General features: G+C 41.7%; 1 protein-coding gene across 9 annotated transcripts in view; it reads left to right on the forward strand.

The window, feature by feature from the left end:
* The window catches only part of ITSN1 (intersectin 1), a 137,322-nt gene extending 119,993 nt beyond the window's left edge, over window positions 1-17,329 (forward strand). For 6 of the 9 annotated variants that reach the window (XM_062622251.1, XM_062622252.1, XM_062622254.1 and 3 more), the window contains 11 exons: window positions 3,839-3,960; window positions 4,786-4,892; window positions 6,251-6,434; window positions 6,889-6,987; window positions 7,834-8,001; window positions 9,577-9,849; window positions 10,378-10,499; window positions 13,303-13,385; window positions 13,484-13,567; window positions 13,926-14,099; window positions 15,068-17,329. In XM_062622251.1, the coding sequence (XP_062478235.1) occupies window positions 3,839-3,960; window positions 4,786-4,892; window positions 6,251-6,434; window positions 6,889-6,987; window positions 7,834-8,001; window positions 9,577-9,849; window positions 10,378-10,499; window positions 13,303-13,385; window positions 13,484-13,567; window positions 13,926-14,099; window positions 15,068-15,216 (1,565 nt within the window). In that variant the 3' untranslated portion in view covers window positions 15,217-17,329. The remainder of the gene's footprint in view (window positions 1-3,838; window positions 3,961-4,785; window positions 4,893-6,250; window positions 6,435-6,888; window positions 6,988-7,833; window positions 8,002-9,576; window positions 9,850-10,377; window positions 10,500-13,302; window positions 13,386-13,483; window positions 13,568-13,925; window positions 14,100-15,067) is intronic. The other 3 variants (XM_062622253.1, XM_062622256.1, XM_062622257.1) reach the window with 1 other exon arrangement.
* Window positions 17,330-23,236: the final 5,907 nt, after the last annotated feature.

A 23,236-nucleotide genomic window follows, 5' to 3' on the forward strand; every position in this document is an offset into this window, starting at 1 on the left:
CTAGTTACAGCATTTGTATATTGGTTCCATAAATCCAGACAGATTAGCCAGTCTGGTGAGTGTGCAAATGCCTCTGCTCAAGGTCATAGTGGTTACCGAATCAAAGGGCAAAAAATTGGGTATTCACAGTACTATGAACATTCCAAGTTAGCTACTGCAATTTCTCCATTTCTTTTCTGAGTTTACCAGCTTGTAGCTAAGGATTCAAATTTGGCACTTTCCAGGTGGGATCAGTCCTCTGCTTTCTCAGAGCAGGAGAGAAATGAAAGAATGGGGCACTCAGTAACTTGAAATACAAATGCCAGCGCATGATTTTAAGTACCTGTATGGCTGTATGAATGAGGGTCTATCTGTGTGCTTTAAATTAGAAACATTAACCAGTTCTACACTGAGGTAAGGTCCCATACACACACACACACACACACAGTATGCTAGAGATTGGAAGGGACCTCAAAAGATCATCTAGTCCAATCCCCCTGCCGGAGCAGGAACACCTAGATAATGTTACACAGGAATGTGTCCAGGCGGGTTTTGAATGTCTCCAGGGAAGGAGACTCCACAACCTCCCTGGGCAGCCTGTTCCAGTGTTCCGTCACCCTCACTGAGAAGAAGTTTCTTCTCAAGTTTAAGTGGAACCTCTTGTGTTCCTAACCATAGCAGAGCTTTCCCATCTGTTGCTTGAAATGTCCAATATCAAAAATGCTGTCTAGACCCTAGCAGGGGTCTCTTTTAGTGATTTGTATTCATGAATGATATTATTACAGCTGCAAGTGGAATCTAGATGTTCATAAAAGTACTTTGCATGGTACTTTGGCATCCATGAAAAACTAGCTAGAGGCCTGACATCTGCTCTTGGAAAGGAACCCAGTTCTTCTTGGTGTTTTTAATACAAAGACAAAAAAATTCTTTGTTCTTGTGCACCTCATGAAGAAAATCCCTAATATGAAAAGTGTCTCCTGCATATTCTGCTCAGATAGAAACAGGCTATTTTCCCAAATATTTCATGTTCTAAAGTAGACCATTTGTTGACGTTCAGAGCAGCCCATTTACATCCCAGCTGGGAGGCTGTCAAGCTAGCCGCTATGTTATATTATGGTTCAAAATGTTAAATGCTTCCTTTAAAAGGCTGATGTTTGGAAACCACACTTCAAACCAAGGTCATCAGCATCTTTGAATAGAAACTTCCCCGGTCTCTGGAGAAAAATAATTAAACACTTTGTTCAGTTTAATGAAGCTGACAGTGCATGGGGAGAAATAGTTCTGCTTATTAGACTTCTGATTTACATGATAACTAAGAAAATGCTCTGAAAGCAGCCATTTATTAAACAGAAATGAAACTTTTGGCTTTGGAAATATGCCCAGTGCTTTGATTGTTTTGGCATAAAGTTGATAATTCTGAAAACCTACTTCTTATTTCACGTTTCAGTTGCATCTTCTAAAATACTGTACCACCAAGGAGCATTATCAATATGCTTAGGCTTCCAATCTGACCTGTTCTCAGCTTCTTAGTCATAGAGGGACTACCTTGACTATCTGTATTGACTTTTTTTTCCTTTTAAATTCTTAAGTCAAATTTCTCATAACCTTTTCAGGAGCACAGATTAGTTGAATCAGCAGTTGCAGGCATTCCATGGAAAACTTACTGGTAATGCAGGTGGATCTTGCTAGTGGCATAGTGATGGACCACTTCCTAAGTTACATTCAGGAAGCTAAAAATGGAGTAAATACTATTTAAGTATTAACTTTATATACAAAGAACTGAAAGAGTTCTCCAGGGTGTGATGTGATTAAGAGCAGTAGAGCAGTAGTGGTTCACTTTGTGAAAGCGTATGCAAAAATCTGATACAAACATTTGTATCAGATCTCAGCAGGTTGGTGTCATTGTTGATGCTGCTGAACAATGTAAAAAGAAGCCTTGGCCATTTTAACCCCCTGAAGTGAAGGTCCCCTAGAATATTTTTCAGTCAGAACTTCTTCCATAAGGAAAGTTTGCTTAAATGGGGAATATACCGAGTTTACAGAATCTTAGAATCAGGGAATGGTCAGGGTTGGAAAGAACATTAGAACATCTAATTCCAACCTCCCTGCCCAAGGGAGACCTTCCATTAGACCAAAGCCCCATCCAGCCTGGCCTTGAACACTTCCATGGATGGAACATTCACAACTTCTTTGGGCAACCTGTGCCAGTGCCTCACCACCCTTGCAGTAACGAACTTCTTTCTTATATCTAACCTGAACTTCCCCTGTTTAATTTTGAGCCCGCTATCCCTTGTCCTGTTGGTACAGTCCCTAATGAAGAGTCCCTCCCCAGCATCCCTATAGGCCCCCTTCAGATACTGGAAGCTGCTATGAGGTCTCCATGCAGCCTTCTCTTCTCCAGGCTGAACAGCCCCAACTTCCTCAGCCTGTCTTCATACAGGAGGTGCTCCAGTCCCCTGATCATCCTCGTGGCCCTTCTCTGGACTTGTTCCAACAGTTCCATGTCCTTTTTATGTTGAGGACACCAGAACTGCACACAGTACTCCACAGTACTCTCACAAGAGCAGAGTAGAGAGGCAGGATCACTTCCTTCAACCTGCTGGTCACGCTCCTTTTGACGCAGCCCAGTATATAGTTGGCTTTCACTTGCCCATGCTTTACTGAGGGGTGGGGGCAAGAGCTGAACTGAAGAATTTTGATTGTATAGAAATACTTGTAAATAGTGGATTTTAAAGCAAAGTGTTTTCAGCCTGTTTCAAATCGCTGTTGCTTTTTGAAATGCATTTTACTGCAGAAAAATAATAAAAATAGTTTTAAAAATAAAACTGGAAGAAAATGTTCTGCTTGCCAGTTTCAGAAGAATTTAATTAAGGTCAGCTGAAAAATACTGGCTTAGAGAAAATGAATTTAATTAAGTATTCTGTCTAATTCAGAACAGAAAATAAAATATGAGATTCTAGAATTTATACAGAAGCTTGAGCATCTACACAGGATAAACACCAGGCAGGCGGTTTGCAAAGAACAAAGGGCAACACTGATGGAAGATGCATTCTTAGTTACAAACTCTTGCCATGCTTTTAAAGATAGGGAACAACAGTCAACCCCTTTGGCTTGGCCTATAAATGGGTGAAATCCTTGCAGTGATGTCATAGAATCATAGAATAGTTAGGGTTGGAAAGGACCTTCATACATTTCTGCTGAAGTCCTTCAAATATTTAGAAGCAATTTTTAATTGAAGCATGAAGAAGTGGATAATCTCTGCAGTACCTTCTTGAATAGGATGCTTACTTTGACTGAAAGGGTAAAGGTGAACCCTGAAATTAGAGTATCAATAAGCTAAGGGCTTATATATAATTCCAAAGTGCCTGTTTGGGTCACTATAGCACTGTTTCCTAATTCTGTTCCCTTTTAGGAGATCTCTAAATTTTCTTTGGCAGTAAAACCACATGAAGGCTTTGCCCCCTTCTTTATTAACTGCCGTCCATTGGGGGATTTGTTTTACAGTGTGGTTCCAGTTGAACGACACAACTGAAGGGTACAGTGAACTTCAGAGTCAGGTTGGAAACCGGCAGGTAGTGGTGAGGGGGACTTAAGCTTTGTCACCAGAGAAAAAAATAGCACTTAGAAATGGCCTTGATTTAATAACAATAATAATAATAATAGTAATAATGTGTTAAGTACTATGTTTTGAGTCACTAAGAGTTGAAGCATTGTTAGCATTGTGCTGTTACCTATGAATGATTAAGTGAACAGAACAGGCAGTAGTTACTTTTCATTAAGTGTTACTTGAACCACTACAGACCTGAATCAATCTGCAAACAACTCTGAGTAAGATCTAGGATATTTTTGTGTTTTCCAGGGTGTGCAGACTTGCATCTTTTGGATATGTTGACACCTACTGAAAGAAAAAGGCAGGGATACATCCATGAGCTCATTGTCACAGAGGAGAACTATGTAAATGATCTGCAGTTGGTCACAGAGGTAAGATGGCACAGCAGCTTTAGGAGCAGGTTTTAATCACTCATCTATTCATTTTAAATTAATAACTTCACTGTGCAAACTTGTTTCATATCACTGCTGCGTTTGACTTCCCAGGGATGATTTGTATGGGTGTGGGTGTGGGCACAACTAATGTTAAGCCTTTGTGTTACCATCCCCGAAACACTGATGTTCAAAGTATTACTCTAGTAAACCCTTTTTGCTCCTGATTTTGAATGTTTATTTCTCAAGTATAAGTTCTTAAATCACATTCACTGTGGCTCTCAGTAAGTTACCACTTACTGTGATTTTCTTTAAATGTTACAAGGAGCATCTCTTATGTGGGAAAAAGGGAATCAGTACAGCAGCTGACTTAGTCCTTTTGACAGCGAAGGAAACCCCTTTTTTGAAAAAGAGGTCAAGATGTGCAAATGTGAGGCATTATGAGATAAATCAGAACTTCCATGAAGGAGTGCAAAGTAAAATGTGTTTTCAGTTCTAATTCTGCCTGAGATATTTTGCAGAGACCTCTGACTAAAATCCCCAACTGTTAAACAGATTATCCAGATCATAATTAACACCATCAACATAAATTCAGGGTATTCTCTTTTAAAGCCATACCTTGCTCACAAACAAACCTAGTATCAGGGATTATTATGGATCTCCAGGACACAGTGCATGTTGGAAGTTTGTTCCACTGACTGTCAAGTGCTACTCTGATGGGGTTTTTTCACCCCCAGACAAATGAAATGAGTCATCAGTCATAGTCACTTTGATAATACTTACCATATACTCTACCTAAATTGCTTTCATTTTCTGAATCTGTAGATCTTCCAGAAACCACTAATGGAATCTGAGCTGCTAACAGAAAAAGAAGTTGCTATGATTTTTGTTAATTGGAAGGAGCTGATTATGTGCAATATAAAACTACTGAAGTAAGTATTTTTCCTCCATACTTAGCAATAACAAAATCATGGGCCTCTCCCCCCCCCTTCTCCTTTAGGTACCTGAAAATATTTGCCACTTCAGCAAGTAGTAACCAAAAAGGGCCATGTGTTATTTCTTCTTGGAAAAAGCAAAATATTAGCAACATTTCTATGACTTACTGTTGTTGTTGAGAAAAATCCAGCAGTTCTTTGCTGAGTAAATATTTGCACTTACTTTGCTTTCGGTGTACATGTGCTCCAGAAAGCAAGATCAACCTCTCCTCAAGAGTAGTGCCTCAAAGGCTACCTACAGGTAAACTTTTACTTCCTCTGTCACAGCCCATACCCATTTCCAGTCCTGTCATCCCTGAATGCAGAATAAGGCACAACAATCTTTCCATCCCTTATTCTGAGTTATCTGATGTGTTCCTTTAGTTATTGTAGCACCTGAACGAGCTGTTTTGTGAGGAGAGGTGCCAACAAAGCCTGGTTTCATAAGGATTTGTGTCCAATGTACCCTGCACCCTTCCTTCCAAAGTCTCCAGCTACTGCAACTCCAACTCTCTACCATTAAACTCCAGGCAGTGCAAGTGCCCTTACTTCTCCCTTCATTCTCTGTGGCCTCTGATGGATTCAGTTCCTTCCTACTCACTCACATCCTTCTTACCAATCCCTACTGCTTCATCAGGACACACTAAATGCTGTGCTTTCTTTAAAGGCATGTGCATGCAGGTTGCTTATCTAGTCATTGACAGAGAAACTGGGTGAGGATTGGGTTAAATCTGCATCTTCATAAACAAGAGGATTAATAAAGTTCCTTTTTTTGCCTACTGAGCTGCTAATTTTCTTTGAACTTATAGGGATTTTATAGCTTTAAGTTATCTACTTTTTTTTTTTGCAAAATGTATCTGAAAATGGCCCACAAGTTGAAAAGTTATGGCAGTGATAGGATAAATGCAGGCAACTCAATGACAATTAATCTCCTTTCCTTAGGAAACCAGGCTAAAAACTAGAAGTAGTTTTGAGCTTAAAGTAATGGTAAGGTTTTTACCCCTCATTCATGAGCATGTCTGTTACTCTCTATCTAAACTACTACAAAAGGAAATTACATTTCTTTTAATATCGTATCTGATCTGGCATTGCATTAACTTAAATAACAGCTTGGTTACTGCAAGTGGGAAAAATGTTGGCTGAAGGTGCAATCTTGATTATTGTGTTCTTACAATGTGTAATAAATCTTGATCTATTTTATTATCTAGGGGTTCTGTGTATCAGTAATGAGTAAGAATCAAACCTTTTATTTCATAAATGAGGAATCATTCTTTAGAGGTCTACTTATGAAATACTCATGACATTTTAATGTTTAGGGCTTTGCGTGTGCGTAAGAAGATGTCTGGAGAGAAGATGCCAGTGAAAATGATTGGTGACATACTGACAGCTCAGCTGCCACACATGCAGCCGTACATTCGGTTCTGTAGCTGCCAGCTCAACGGGGCAGCACTCATCCAGCAGAAGACAGATGAAGTCCCTGAGTTCAAGGAGTTTGTTAAAGTAAGAGATAAAGCAATCGCCATTACTTTTGTGCAGTGTAAATTTAGCTCATCGTTTTATTAATTTGCAAAGCATAGTCTCAGATGGTGCTCCATGTTGGGACAGAATGAAGAGTCTTCAGCCTTAAGCACTCATTGAAGAAATACATTTTTGTTGTTTGAAGGAATACATTTTTTCAAACAACTATAGTGCCATAAAATACTTCACTTAATAATGGTTTTGCTGTAAAGTGCTGGGACAGGAAGAAGATCTTTTCTTTTACAGACAGGGCAGGTGAAAAATAATGTGGTAAAAGCTATAAGAAATTCTGCTGCACTGCCACTGCGATCTAAGAACAGATTTAGCTGAGGTGTGGTGTTCATTTGTTGCCTTAGCTTTTCCTTTCTTGGAGGAGCTCATTTTGCAGGGTTTTAAACAAACTGACTAACAACATTTTACCTCTCTAATGTTTCAGAGGTTAGCAATGGATCCTCGCTGTAAAGGAATGCCACTATCAAGTTTTCTACTAAAGCCTATGCAACGGGTAACAAGATACCCACTAATAATTAAAAATGTACGTTCTTTTGCAAAGATGATGTTTTTGATGCTGCTTTGCTCATAGCTGAATTACAGGGTAGTTTCCCTGCTTATGTCAGGATTTGTCACTGTTAGACATCTAATGTGTTAGGGAATGTGAGCTATACTTTTATATTTGATCATACTAGCGAAAATGAGGTAACTCATTTGGCTTCAGTGAAATTACTTCATACTTCCATTAGAAAGAGGTGAAACTTGCACACAAATAGCCAGAAGGCAGTAAATGCTGAATGAAAACTTAAAAATTTAGATAAAAGGAGTAACGGGTCGATCTTATGCTCATCTTTGCCTTTTTCCACAGTGTCATTCCCTCCCCTTAGTCTGGTAAATGACATTCAGTGTGCAAGCCTGAATGCCAAATTATTGCAAGTTACCTTCCTGCACAGCTTATATTGCTGGATAACTTACAACCCTTTCCTAACTTTGTTGCCTAACACCATCCCAAATAATGCTGCTGAACTTGGCCCAAGACTTTTGCAGAGACAAGATATAAATTGGATATTGGCATTTAAGCGTTTCCTTAAACAGTTATGGATATAATCCCATATATGGGTACAATTTGTGTACTTAATGTCAGAAGAATGAGCAGTGTTCTGATGCAAAGGCTCTGCAGGCAGGCATTCATTTTAGCTGTTCACAAACAGACTGTGAGTTTGCCTCTTATTTTTCATGTTTGCCAAGGAGGAAATGAAATTTGGAGGAAATGAAATACTGGCTGGCTCTGATGAAAATAAAGAAATAAAACAGAAGTGTAGGGCTGGCAATATGAATACATTTTAACTGCAGATACCAGAAAAGGCTAATGCATTTTATTTATCTGTAGATAATAGAAAACACTCCGGAAAACCATCCTGACCACAGTCACTTGAAGCATGCTCTTGAGAAAGCAGAAGAATTATGTTCTCAAGTAAATGAAGGCGTGCGGGAGAAGGAAAATTCAGATAGGCTGGAGTGGATCCAGGCTCATGTTCAGTGTGAAGGCCTGTCAGAGGTAAACTAAGTGCTGTCTAGAGTAATGCACATGTGGGTGCACTTCTCCACCAGTCGGAAAGAAACCATGGCTCACTTACGGCTCTGCATCAGGGGACAAACAGTGTAATTAATCAAGTCAAATAATCTTCAGTCCTTTGTTTTCATCTTTTGTTTGCTCCTGCACGTGATCCTTTATGCTGCTCGTGTTATTGCCTTCTGCGTGATAAATGCTGCTTTTGTTGCCTGGCTCTGGACTAGTACCAGGTTCAACGCTGCAATGTTCAACCACAACTTTCTGGCTTCATAGCTCTTAATAATACCGTGGTTATTGTTCTGCTGTATCTTATCCAGACCATTCTGGAGGGCTTCAAAGCTCATCACAGGAAATATTTTTTGTGATAAAACTTTGTATACATTTTGAAAACTCAAGAATGCTGAGCAAGTCTCTCCCATGACTTCACAGAGAGAATCACTGCCTCCCATTACATATTGTTTTTTAAGGTAACAAGCTAAGTTTCTATACTGAAACCACAATAAAACATTGTGTCTATATGTCCTGCAAAAGGATGGGAGGGTATTTTGATGGTCTCCCTATTATTGGTGAAAGTAATAGAGGCAGACAGATCACAGCTTGATTTTCAAAGTATGCATTGAGTTGTTTTCAGTTCTAGAAGATAAAAAAAAAAGGTCTGGTGACCTTATTGTCTTGAAAAAATTACATTCCAGCTTATTAAATCTGTTTAAGGGGAAACATACATATCACAATGTCAAAAGGGTCAAAGCACATTCAGCTGTCTTACAACTACTGCCTGGAGGAAAATGGCTGCTTTTATCTCCTGTACATCATGTCTGGCCCTAGAACACTAAAAATACTACCTGAAACACCGGCTGGCTGCTTGCTGACACATTATGCCAGTAGCAGCAGCCTTGAGTCTGTGGCAAGGAGCAATCCAGCCTTCTCCTGGTTTTGTGTCTGAGATGATTATAATCTGTAAATCCACCCGGCCAGGATGGAAAGGAAAGGAGCTGGTACAGGAAAGAACTGTACCATCACCTAGTGAGAATAAACCTCAAAAGGACACTTTAGGAAAGGGCAAACCTTGGCTTGTCTGGTAAAAACCTCCAGATAAATCTCAAATACTGCCAGTTACAGTCAGTGGTCAGCAGCTGTCCTGTAACTCCAGGTATCGCGGTTACACAGAGACAGGCTTTCTGGAATTCCTTTGGTATGTTTTAATGGGTGAAAATAAAACACAATTCAGAAATTCAGGCCTTTATAAGGAAGCTCATCATCTGGAGAGACCATTTGCATAGCTGCTGCTAATCCAGGACAGGTCCTCATCAGCTTGGTTCAACTCACAGATGCATGCGTGTGGCAGAGAAACTTGAAAGGAGGCACAAATGCTTTTGGCTTCTCTCTGACTGTCCAGGCCATGCCCTGTGCAACTGGTGGGCTGCCTTGAAGTTAATTTTCATGTAGCCTTTCTATGACTTGCACCGCTTATCATGCGCAAGGCAGAGACATTGCTCGTCATCCCTGTGACACAAACTGAAACCAATGTCAGGACTCAAAATTATATTTGATCTCTTTCAGGGGAACCTCGATTGTTTTACTTTATACAGTGCGTTGTTGTTCTTCTTCTACTTTTCGCAGCAACTCGTATTTAATTCTGTTACAAACTGCCTGGGACCACGCAAGTTTCTGCACAGTGGGAAACTCTATAAAGCCAAGAGTAACAAGGAACTGTACGGCTTTCTGTTCAACGATTTTCTCCTCCTGACTCAGATCATAAAACCTCTTGGCTCTTCTGGCACAGACAAGGTCTTCAGCCCCAAGTCGAATCTGCAATACAAAATGTACAAAACCGTAAGTACCACTCTAATGGTGACAAAGATGGTCAGATGCTAACAGTGTGGATAGCAGGCAGCAGCTCCCATACTGGGTGTGTGGGCAATAACTTTTATATAAAGAGGCATGAAAGCTTTGGCATTTGCTGGGGATTCCAGGGACTGATGACGAGAAAGCTGGTTGGTTGCTTTAGTGAGACAAGAGTAAATGCTTTTGAAGTTTTGCTAAAACAACCTTTTCAGCAAGAGGTCATGTGTACCAGGGGGTAATGGGGAGAGTAGTGCTTGCTGCTCTCTGTGGGAGAGATTGCTATGCTTCATCAGGCTGCTTGCTTACTCAGGAGAAGTGTTCCCAAACTCGGGAGGCACCTATATCTTCAGTAATAAGAAAACTTTTAAAAATGAAATATCTGAAGAAAGATGGGAGGCAGGCGGAAGGGGAAAGATACTGCAGGCACAAGATAAATCTGTTGTAAATTGCTCTATAATTAATGCATCTGTTCAGATATTGTGCAGTAGAACTCTAGCTTTGCCTAATGTTTTACAGCCCATTTTTCTAAACGAGGTACTAGTGAAATTACCCACAGACCCTTCTGGAGATGAACCCATCTTCCATATCTCCCACATTGATAGAGTCTATACCCTCCGGGCTGAAAGCATTAATGAAAGGTAAGTACCTGCATAGGCCATATTAGTACTGAATTTGAAAAGTCTGGTGCAAATGTATATGGTGTACACGCACTTAGCAGTTTCCAAGCAGTTTATCTTACAAGGCTGGAGAATTCTTTTTGCTTGAGAATACAGTGGTATTCAATATATGAAAAGGAGGGAGAAAAAATGATGCTTCCTGAATTCCAATGATACTACTGGTGAAACGGCTGGGAGGGCTGATATATAGGCCATATTCACAACATTTTATGTTAGCATAAGGAAGCCAAAAGATGCAATTCTATCTTCTTCTGTTAATATTTGTTTGTGCCTATGCAAGCATTTGTATGGCTGTATGTTCAGTGAGATAGAGAATTCGAACTTGAAGCAAAACCCTACTGAACTAATCCCAATTAGTTTTAATCTGCTTCAGTTCAGACTGAAACAATCAAAGGAATGGCAACCTCAAAACCTCAGCTGGTGATTTTTATCTGTGGCAAGCTTATGGAGAGTGACTACACTGATTTATACTGAAAAAGTTTCTCTACACAAATGTAAGGTCTTGAAAGATAACTTTTGTTAAAAAATGAAAGCTGAAAGTGCAGCATACCCTTTCCCCATGGTATAGACATTGTGTTATGCCAGCTCGCAAATGTATGGCCCCTAAAAATTCTGACGCATAAAAATGTATAAAACATCATTGCTCCCTGCCTGCCTGACAGTGTTATTCATTATTATTTATATGCATGGCTTTTCTTGCAAAGGATGGTACTTTTATGGATAACATTTGCCCTGTGGTATATTGTCTGTTTTTCTATGGCACAGAATGAACAAGCATCATTGTTAGACCCTTAGTGATGAAAATTGACACAGCCTTTTCAACTTAGGCTCTGTTCCACAAATCAGACTATAGCAATAATCATCTGTTCTGCATCAGAGCACTTGCAGCAGTAGTCAGAAACATCTAAACTCTGCACCGCATTCATCCTACCTGGCAGGAAGAACTTGAGGGAGATGCTTAGGCACCCTCCACGAAACCATCCGTGGAAGCAGCCAGATCTTCACATACTGAACGCCCTCTGGAGGTGTCTGTCTCTGTATTCACTACAGAGAGAACCCACAGGAACTGCTGCCTGAATTTGGGTGATCTTATTAAATGCTTTTACTTATATGGGAGGCAGCCTTTGATTTCCTTTTATGCACCTTTGACTTTCTTTTTTACCAGAATTGCTAATAAATGCAGCATTTTAGGTGAGATACCTCCATGTTTTCATTATTCACTTGCTTTTAACTAAGAGCAATGGGAAAAGAACATTAGCATCAATGAATGATTGCCATTTAATCTTAAAAGACCTTTGTGATCAAAGGCTTGGTGTACTTCTGAAGTTGCAATTTACCATTTAGGGATGATCTGGAAGACAGAATTGTCCTCAAGTGTTTTTTTTTTCTTGAACAGCTCTCTGTGCAGAACACAGGTAAATGGTCAGACCCAAATCTAGACCAGTGTAAGTAGTTACAATGCCCTGAAGAGCAGCAGCTCTTCATTTTGGGGTCAGAAATGAATCCACAGCTTCTAGATTCTCTCCTTTTCCCTTGACTCAGGTCTGAGGCTCCCTTGTATGTCACAGCAATTCTTCTAAACCCTTGAGGTCCCTTCTTCCATGCTTTTTCTCTGATAGTCTTTCTAGTCAGTCTCTTAAGTATGAAATTATTTCTCAGAAAGGCCTGCAGGGAACCATGATCATTCATCATCTGTGTACTCCATGATGTGTCCCATGGCTCAGAAGGATTTTGGTATGAAACCTTAGGGTAAAGAAATGCGGCCACTTCTGCATAGCAACATAGCAGAGCACTCACAGCAGTAGTCGGAAACATCTAAACTCTGCACGGTATTCATCCTACCTAGCTGGAGGATCTTCAGCGAGATGCACAGGCTTGCTACACTTGATACTTCCTGTGTCTTACTCTTGGGAGTCCCAACCTGGAGTATTGTGTGCAGTTCTGGTGTCCTCGACATAAAAAGGACATGGAACTGTTGGAGCAGGTCCAGAGGGGGCCACGAGGATGATCAGGGGACTGGAGCACCTCCCGTATGAAGATAGGCTGAGGAAGTTGGGGCTGTTCAGCCTGGAGAAGAGAAGGCTGCGTGGAGACCTCATAGCAGCCTTCCAGTATCTGAAGGGGGCCTATAGGGATGCTGGGGAGGGACTCTTCATTAGGGACAAGGGGTAATGGGTTGAAACTTGGAACAGGGGAAGTTTAGATTGGATATAAGGAAGAAGTTCTTTACTGTAAGGGTGGTGAGGCACTGGAATGGGTTGCCCAGGGAAGTTGTGAATGCTCCATCCCTGGTGGTGTTCAAGGCCAGATTGAACAGAGCCTTGGGTGACGTGGTTTAGTGTGAGGTGTCCCTGCTCATGGCAGGGGAGTTGGAACTGGATGATCGTGAGGGCCTTTCCAACCCCTAACTGTTCTATGATTCTATGACCTACTGACTTCAAGATGCTAGTTTATTGCAATAAAGAAAAAGGATTGGTGAAACCAAAGCCTGTTATCTACACCTTTTGTTTCTCACCAAGTCCCTCCTGCTTGTGATTCTCTTGAGCATTGTTTGTGTGGTGAGATCTGCTAGCTTGGGATGGTTAAATTTCTGCAGGAGCTATAAATTCCAATAAGATCTCTATCAGGCAGACAGCTTCAATGTCATAGAACCCGTGATGGGACCAAAGCCTTGGTCGGGAAGGAAGGACACCTTTAATTTTGTGCTCCAGGGATGAAAAATGGGAATGGTATTTTACAACTTTTTTTCCCTTTCCTTCTGAAGGACTGCCTGGGTTCAGAAGATCAAAGCTGCTTCAGAACTTTACATAGAGACTGAAAAGAAGAAGAGGGAAAAGGCCTACTTAGGTACAGCATGGGATGAGGGGGTCACATCTTTTGTGGAAAAGTCCACAGGCAGAAAAATACACTAAATAATTTCTCTCACGTCTTCTGTTTCACCACAGTTCGCTCACAAAGAGCAACAGGCATTGGGAGGTTGATGGTGAATATTGTTGAAGGCATTGAACTAAAACCCTGTAGGTCTCATGGTAAGTGCTTTGGGTTTTTCATAATATGCTCTATGAAGAAGACATTCCTATTTGTCAGACTAACTTTGAAGGAGGTTCTGTCCAAAACATGGTTTTGTTTAATGAAGCAATTTTAATAAGCTTAAAATGTGCACAAGTGATTTTGTGCAGTTCAGCAATAGTCATGCAGTTTTCCTCAATAAAGCATTTGTTTCAGACAAACTTAGTTTCCACCACATTAGAGACCATAAGCCACAAGGTCCTGTGAGGCCACAGTCTTTCCCTTGCTTGTTAGCTGTGGCTGTATAAGGGTATTTAGGAAGAAGATCACAAACCTAGAAACCTGATTATTCTCTTCTGTTTGTTTCCATCTCCCCAGGAAAGAGTAACCCATACTGTGAGGTGACAATGGGCTCTCAGTGCCACATTACCAAGACGATACAGGACACCCTCAACCCCAAGTGGAACTCCAACTGCCAGTTCTTTATCAAAGACCTTGAGCAGGATGTGCTCTGCATTACGGTGTTCGAGAGGGACCAGTTCTCCCCAGATGGTACGTAAGGAGCTGCTGTCCTTCTAAGGGCATTTTTCAATTCTCCCATTCTGAAGAGAAGCATGCCTGCTGAGGTAAATCACAGAAACAGAGAATGGTTTGGGTTGGAAGGGACCTTTAAAGATCATCTAGTTCCAACCCTGGTATTGAACCCCTCTGCATACCAGGAGCCTACTATACTTGCTCCCTCCCGAGTGGAGTCATGTTAGTATCACCACAAGAAGAATCAAGCTTTCTCTGTTTTTCGGGGGGGGCTGGGTGTTCCTTTCTTGTGCAGCTTGACAACAACTGAAGTATGGTGTGCAGATCTGCTAAGTCTTTAAAAAACTCCGGATGCTGTCTGCAAAAGGATGGGTTTATGCAGGAGGAAGAGAAATGTCTTCAAGTAACTGAAATATGCAATAACAGTGGCAGAAATGAACCCAGGATTCCTAACCCATACATATTTCATAACCTGGGGTAAACATATGGAGCACTGAAGAGTGCATTTGGATTCATAATCTCTCAAGAGGTATTTGAATAGGACTGTCATTCATGTGGCCAGGGCCAGTTGGCCCATTGACCTTGTTGCTAGTGTGATGCACCTCTTGGCTTTATCACCTCCTGAGGGCTTCACACTCTGTTTGAATGTGCAGCAGCCTTTGGCCTTTTTTCTAACATATCATAAAACAAATAAGCTACTGAATTGAGGCAGCTGTCAGTTACGTAGTGGATTTTTCTGATTATGAGGCCATTTACTTCTAATGCTGCTGCTGTCTAATGCTGTCTAATACAGTTTAGATACAATCCAATTTGCTGCCAATTGGCAGCCTTTGGCTGCCTTCAACTGCAAAAGATATAGTTGGACTGAATACTTGTTTTCTCCTCTTGTGTGTAGATGGAAGCTTAGTTCCTTCTGCAAATTAGCGTTTCATTGCAGCATAAACCAGTCGTGTCACTCCTGAGCATGCTGTCTTTTTGCATTTCAGACTTTTTGGGCAGAACAGAGATCCGTGTGGCAGACATTAAGAAGGATCAGGGTTCAAAGGGACCAGTTACAAAGTGTCTCCTTCTACATGAAGTTCCAACAGGAGAAATAGTCGTCCGGCTAGACCTGCAATTGTTCGATGAGCCTTAGAAGGAAAGGGACCAATGTTTTCTTTCAGCCTGAGTTCACTGCAATAGGTGTCTGCAGAAGCTGTCACAAAACCCTAACTGGTGTGGTATGAAACTACTGCTTGCCCTTCACGCGTAAGAGGGTTATCAAAGCAAACAGGAGCATCTTTGTGCCTTGATAATTCTCACTGAAAAATGAATCCCAGTTTAGTGAGGAGACCTCCCTCAATTTCTCTATGAGGAACTTGATGTTACGGTTTATGAAACAACCTAGATGTTCGTTGTGCTCCAGTCCGAAAGGCTGGCAAACCACATAGGTTGCTGTGCTTGCTCCAGTTACCCTACTCTTTAATTTATATGAAGAAGGCAATGCTGGTATGTTTTGGAGGCTTTCTGCAGGGTTTTCCCCCTTAAGGAATTCTGTGTCTATTGCTCAGCAAAGTGGCGTGTAAATGTAACGTGAGTGGAAGGAGCAGTTACGCAGTAAGAAGATCTTTGGGGATCTTCATGATGGTACTGAAAAGACTTAGAAAATAAATAGTCTATATGTATAAACAGAGAAGATTCTATTAACATACCACTTCATGATGCACGTTGCCCCTGAAAATAAATTATGTACAGGCCTTCTGCACAGAGGTGAATTGCAGTCCAGAAAAGTCCACCCACTTGGTACCTTTGGAAGTTGCTGTTTTCTGTAGGACTGTAAATGTTTGAACAGTAAGTGAAGGATTAAATGTAGAGCCCTGCTGTATGTTGTGCTATACCACTTCAATGTTCCTTTCCTGCTGCTGCTTGCCTGTGTGACCACAGATGGATGATCCGTCACCTGCAGTGGGGGAATTCACAAAATCACAGCTCTAGCTCTGGAAGCTAATTCCTACCCCACAGCGTCTAGTTTGCAAAGCAATTAGTGGTGACCAGTTATTAAATTGGACCAAGCCTGTGTTTGACACAGTGTCACTAAATTCAGGGCAGCAGCATTCTGTAGCTCACCAGGGTGTTTGTGGGAAGCCAGCATGACCACAGGGTTGGTGGAAGCGATACTGGATGCAGCCAGAAACAGAGTGCTTGTGATGGTGCAGAGTGGGTGACCCCAAAGTAAAAGCCTTGTCATATGGGGGAATGCCAGGGCTTATATATCCATTTAACTCTACAAATACACACACATAGACCCACATCCAGCAAACTTTCCCTGTTTCGCAAAGCACCCAGCTTTAAGCTTGCACTTACGTCTTGTTTCCCTTAAGCACATGTGTAAGTGCTTTGCTGAGTCTGGACTCAAGAGAGAATAGACCCCTAAGAGTAAAATTCCTCTATTCCTCTTTGTTCTCCTTGGATTCATTTTGTTCATGACCTATCATGCATACACTAGTATTTTTGTAAGGACTTTCTTTCCGAATGGGAGGTGTCAGCCTGTTTCATTAGCATGTGAACGTTCTCGTGGAGCCTGTTGTTAGGTTTTGGTGTTCCTTGCATGTCCTTTCAGTACTGGTTTCACCCTTCCTGTATAGGTGGTGTTCTCTAGCACTACAAGTCTTACTGATTTCCATTAGGAAATTAGGATATATTCATAACGGATAGGTAGATGCAGTATGATAGTAAGTGTAAACTGTGCTGGGAAGTGTCTGTGTATTATAATTTCCTAAAAGACCACTGTAATGTTTCAAGCAATGGGAAAAAAAACCCAAGTATGTTGGAGGGACAACAAAGTTTACATTTCATACTTATCAGAATCGCTTTATTATTTATTTATTAAAGATAGTGTAGAATTTTGTATCAGAAATGACAGACATACTTATGTATTTTTTGAAACAAAACAGAGATACACACTTTAGTTGGAAACTTTCGACTGACCACATTTTAGAGGGAGTGTAACTTCCTAGGCATGCATTTGTTTACCACTAACTGGCTAAAAACACAATTAAGAAAACTTTAAGTTTCTATTTTTCAATGTTGTTAAGAAAATGGTTTCAATTAAAATCTGTAAATAGTACTAAACCCATGCTTTCCTAATCCCATATCAATACATTTTATTAAATATAATGTATATGAAAATACACATTGTTGTGGTAGGATAAAAAAGAGTGATAAAAATCTATTACTGGAATAACATTAAATGTCATTGTCCAACCTTTTATCGCTGTCCTAATTTTACTCAGTAGCTGTAAATACGGTGAATGTTAATTTCAGTGTTTAGAAAGTAGCATCACGTTTTTACGGTCTCGTTTCACCAGCATGCATTACAGCAACAGCTAAATAGACCTAACAGGACAAAAAAAGACACTGTGTGCAACACAGAAATCTTGGCCATGTGTTCAAAGGGAGCCTCAAGGAGCTGCACCGGCCTCTGAAACACAGCTGGTGCTGGAAGTGGGGAGCCCTTAGCTGCAGGGGCTCCTCTGATTGCGACCCTTGTCATGGGCACGTACAATTGCACCATTTGGGGGAATTGTAATGGAACTGAGCACCTTCCTAAGCACCATCACTTGTGATTTCCCACTGACCCTCGATGCAGAGGAATGTTTAACTCCCATTAATGTCAGGAGTCACGCAGATAGGATGATGATGAAAGGCTGGAGTTTGGCTCACCAATATTTAATGAATCCCTCATAATGGGTCTAATCCTAGAGAAAACTTGTCCTAATCCCTCTGTGTCGAGGACAGAATGTATATATGCCCTTACTTAGAGCCAGCTGACTGTGCATCAGGATGTCCCTGTTTTCTTACTGCTCTCCCTCAGAGCTCTGTAGCATACTGGCACTGTTAGCTTCCCAGATGGAACTACTTTTCACTAGTGTTAGCCAAAAGTTCTTAGAAACCCATTGACTCCAGCCTGGTTTACCTTGGTCAGGTATGCTATAGTCTTGCACATTGCTTTGCATTAACTTCATGGCTGTGTGGGCTACAGCTTTCTGCTTTTCTATTCATCATAGCTGCATAGGCTTCCTGCTCATCCAGGACTTACTGCTTTAAGGGACTTTATGCTCTTTACTGAAAGAGAAAAGAGACTCATTCACTGTATTCCTCCTAGTGTTTTCATAGAGCAAACTGCAGTTTCTCATAGGCTTGTTTAAATGCCACCTGTATTGAGGAAGGGAGAGGCACGCAGCAATACCTAGGAAGTCAGGTATCTCTTCCTGTCTTTAGAAAGCCAGCTGGCATTACCACAACGTATGAAGGCTGAGCCATCCTCTTATGAGTGCCACATGCTGGCAGTCAGCCCGAACTCGGCTAGTCAGTGCTAACAGTATTTAATACCTATATGTAGATGCTATTTTTCAGATGCTGGTTATTGATATCTCTGAATATCTTCCTAAAATAGCACAGCTCAGCTCACAGGTCCCTTCTCCAGCCCCATCAAGATGTGTGTAAACTTTTCCTAACATAATGCGAAATAACTGTAACAGCAAAATTGAAGCCCAGAAAATGCTTGGATCACATTTTGGATTAAAAAAGCAGATTCATGTAGATGAGCATCCTCACTACAACACAGAGCTTGTAAACCTGTTTTATTCCCCTAGGTCCATTAATTTTAACAAGGAGAATAGTGTTTCTCCTTAGTGCTTCCCTGGTTTTAAGACCTGTAATAGGACTGAGTTAATGGGTCAGAAACTGGAAGGGAACAACACTGCTCCATAGTCTCACAGCAGAACTTCAATTATCCAGGATCCAGAACATCCATAATATAACAACAGTAATAATAAATCCTGCATTTGCCCTCAGCCTGGGAGAGCCACACTGGATTTAGTGCAGCTCTGTGTTTATGCAGGAGTTTGGATGCGCTTTCTTACACAAGTAGAGCTTTTCGGTGTTTGTAACACCCTTGTACACCTCTTTCCAGGAATTCCCTTCTGAGGTACAGGTCTGAAGTGCTTTGGCACTGTGTTGTTTCAAGATCCTTTCACAAGGACTTCATACACTTGTTAACATTGCTGTCTGGCTCTTTGCTTTCCTGGTGCTACCCAGGCAGCTCTCAGGAGCCATCCGGAGGTGCATGGGTCCATGCCCTTTCCATACAGGGGAACCAACTGCACCACCATCAGTGTGCCAGTTTTCTGTCTCTCAAAGGACTTGTCCTTTCAGCATACAGTCTTATGAGGTAGTTGCCAGCAATGCCGTTACACACCAGCAGGGCAGATATCTGTCCTTTCACTTGTATCATCTCCATCACTGCTGTGATTGCTCTAAGGATCAGCCTGGTCTTGTTGATCCACCTTGAGAGCTTTTTCTCCCTGTGGCCAGGAGGCAGCCCTTTAAGATATGCCTCTCAGGAAAACCACCTGAGCTCATTTTCCACAGGTGCATCTGGAAGTCATTTTGTTCATGGCAGCTTCAGCTCCCCCCTTTTCCATGGTCCAGCCTGTCACCTGAGCACACACCTCTGCTGTCCTTCCCCTCTGTGCCAGGCTGTGAGCTGAGCCCATAGCCCCTGGTTCATTGCCATTAGGGTCGAGGCTCATGTTTGAGGTCACCCGGGTCCCCTCACAGACATGATTTTCTCCACCTGCTGAGCCTGTTGCCTCTCTTCAAGCCAAACACCGGCTGTGCTGCACAAGTGAGCACAGTGGGTGACTGGAAAACACATCTCACCTCATCTCACTTCCCTGTTCTGCTGCGTTCCCTCTGGGTTTGTCTTCTTTGTACGTCTTGTGAGTAAACTGGTGCTTCTGCCTTGTAACTAATTAAGTCCTTTGCAAAGCATCACTCTTTCCTTCTCTTAAACCTCAACTCCCAGAGCTCAGCTGTGTGGAACAGTGCTGTTTTAGGGACTCCTTTCCAGACTTCTCCCTCACAGCTCATCTGGTAGCTGCCATTTCTGGCGCAGCCCCTGGCTCAACAAGCACTTCAGCAGATGCTTAACTTTAATTCGTGCCCCAGTTTAGTGCAAAGGCAACATAAAGACAGCCAGGTGCCTACATGCTTTGGTGGGGATGCATGGAGGAATTCAGAAGCCTTGGATAAAGTAGAATCTACATTATGAGCTTGATTCAAGCACTGTAAGGGCTGGAAAACTGCAATAGAGCATCAAGCAAAATGTCAAGATCAAGGTAAAATGCATAAATAGTTCATAGTCTTTGCAGCTGTTTTCTTATCTTTCTGAAAGTGTTTTTAGCCACTAAACTCAGCTGAACTGTATCTACTGGGCAAATCAGAATTCTCATACTTACAGATCGTGACCCACTGGGAAGTGCTGCAAAATAAAAAGCCACGAAGGCTGAACTCAGCCTTGGAAATACTGAGTACTTTGACAAGTATGATGCTGGTAGAAAGCCAGACTGTAAAGCCCTGCATGCAGCCGGTGAGTTGACTTGGGCACCTTGAAAGACAGAGCATGTCACTGAGCTGCCACTAAGCCAAATAGCTGATAAATTACTGAACTCTTTTCTAGATGCACATAATTATTGTGTATTTTCTCAACATGAGTTTTTATGAGGGGACTTTTTAAATGTTCATTTTATGATTTTTTTACCCTTTAAAAAGAAATGAATCACTTTTTGTTACAGGTGAGTAGGTCTGGGGGGGGACATTGTGGATAATGCAGTTTTTGTAATATTATTAAATACATTTTCAAAACTAAGATGTGACAAGTCCAAACTTCTACTGCAACAGCAGTATCATGTTTCACGCTGCTCTGCTTGCTACTGTGATACTTCAGTGTATTCAAATCCAGCAGTCAGAACCCTTGAAACACACAAAAGCTGGGAATCAGGTTATATCACCTTAGCTTTGAGGGGCGTGCTTTATACATACATACCACATGTATCCTGGTGTTTGTTTAGCCCCAGCACTCTTCCCTACATGCGTATTGATGTATCTATACTTAAGTACATGCTTATATATATATATGTGATTATTTGTATATATACTACAAAAACACAGCTATGTTGTTGTTGTCAAATACTGAGTAAATCTAACAGAAAAGAGTTTATAGGAACCCAGTTTTGTTTGTTCATTTAAATATTTTAAAATAGGGGCTGTCCTTGGGAAATTATTTTTCTGTAAATAGGAGGATATATTTAGGACCTAATTTAAGAGAATAAAGAACTGCAGTAAGAATATGTTAAACTAGCCTAGTTGCTTGATACAGTTGTCAAAGGCTCTGCTGCAACTGTAGATGAATTCCTTGTGCTGCTTATAAACCTGCAAAGTGTCCCTAACCCTGGATTTAGCAGCTGGTTCTGGGATGGTCAAGTGTTGTGCAAGTGAAGGGAGCTGGTGCTTTCTCCAAGCCCCGTGTCAGACCTGCAGCCAGCAGCTCCTGACCGCTGCAGGGAGCACGTGTGGAAGGAGAGGGCTGGCATGCAGGGGAGTAAGGGACAAAGGGGAGAAATAGAGGCAGAGCTAAAAAGTAAGAGCTTGGTGAGCAGTGGGATCTTTGCCTCCCCCCCTGAAATGTGGGTGGGTTTCCATTGGGTGGTGGATTGGAGGGTAAATCCCCCCCAGCTGTGGTGGCTGCTCCATGGGAACGGCCTCACGGTGTAACCTGCTCTTGCCAGGAGGAAGAGGGAAGGTTGCATGTGGAACCATAGTGCTGGTCCTGGTGCTTGGCCAGCTCACTGCTCCTGCTCTCAGTCCTTCCTTTCCTATCTCACCACATCCTTCAGGCTCTCCTAGGTTTGCACCCTGGGGATGGGCAGCTTTTGGAGTGACCAGGCCTGGGGTCCATAGCATTCATGTGATCCTAAAAATCACGAAGATATTATAAGATCTGGCCAAACAGGAGAAAAAGGTACTTCTTTATTTTTTTTCCCTCAGAGAAAATGCAATTAATTTGTATTGTTCGTTTTTGTCACATTGAACTGTTCGACAGTAAAACATTTATACCGTGAAGTTGTCTTCTTTTGGTTTTCAAAGCATTTGTAATAGGTGTAATGAATAATTATGAATCAGACAGCGCTGTTTCTAGCAAGACAGTTCCAACTGTACTTGATTGCTGCGAACGTCATGTTTCCTCAGCCACACTTAGTTAAATAATTCTATTATCAGACATGGTCCTCTTAAGCAAAGGCTCTTAAAATGCGTTCACCTGCTTAAGGAATTGTGCTGCTTCCAAGACTGCAGTCACCATGGTGAAAACTGCCCATGCGGTTTTAGGCTGTGCAATTTGTTTGGCTCGGATGAGACTGTAGTTGTGTGAGTGAAATTATGCAAGAATAAATCCCTTTTTCTTTTCAAGTTTAACTGTGTGCTGTTACGTTCTTGAGAAGTGCTGAAGAACAGTGATATGGGGTCATACACATGAAGGAGATCTTCTGGTGAGTATTTTTGACAAAAGGACTACACAGGTATAAGCAAAGTAATAGTTACTATTTCAGGGAAACTACAGCACTTAATGTCATCCCATATGTGCCGCTTTTCATCTTTGTAATGCATTGTTTGCATTTTCTTTCAGATTTGAAAGGTGAGAATTAACCAAATCTATAGTAAGACAGCAAAAATATAAATTACTAAAAAATAATAATTGAAAAGCTAGCCACCCCAAAACCCCCCAAAACAGTTAAAGGCACTTGCTTTACAGGCCAGGTGCCATTACTCTGTGGTATCAGCACTTTACAGAGGCCCTGCTCTGTGGCCAGGCATGCCAGCAGCAATTTGTGTGCTTGTGGCTCTGCTGCCGAGAACATAGCAAGTCCCACACTGATCTCCCCCGATTTTTGTTAACAATTGCTGGATTTGGCCAGCTGCCCTGAGAGCAATACCCTCGGTATCCTGTTAAGCAGTGGGTGCCCATGTCTAGCTCAGCACATGCCACACCTGCACCTTGAAAATGTCCTTTTTTTCACAGCAGTTTTGGGGATGGGTTGGCACAGCAGGACAGTGCTGTAGCCAAAGCCCAGTTGGCAAATCACAGCTGCTGTAGCAGTAGGTGAGGTGGGACAGATCAGGAAGCTCGCCAGATGTTTGGGGCTGCTTTATCCAGGCCAGGGCCAGCATCTGCATGGTGCTGAGCTCTGGAAAACTGCATTGCCTCAGGTACAGCTTGATGCATTCCACTGCTGCTACGGAACAGCACCAGGAATGGAAAACAGGGTGCTAGAGAC

This window comes from Pezoporus occidentalis, unplaced genomic scaffold, assembly GCF_034315485.1.
Source record: "Pezoporus occidentalis ecotype Australia unplaced genomic scaffold, CSIRO_AGI_Poc_V1 ctg24, whole genome shotgun sequence".
NCBI classification, from domain to species: Eukaryota; Metazoa; Chordata; class Aves; order Psittaciformes; family Psittacidae; genus Pezoporus; species Pezoporus occidentalis.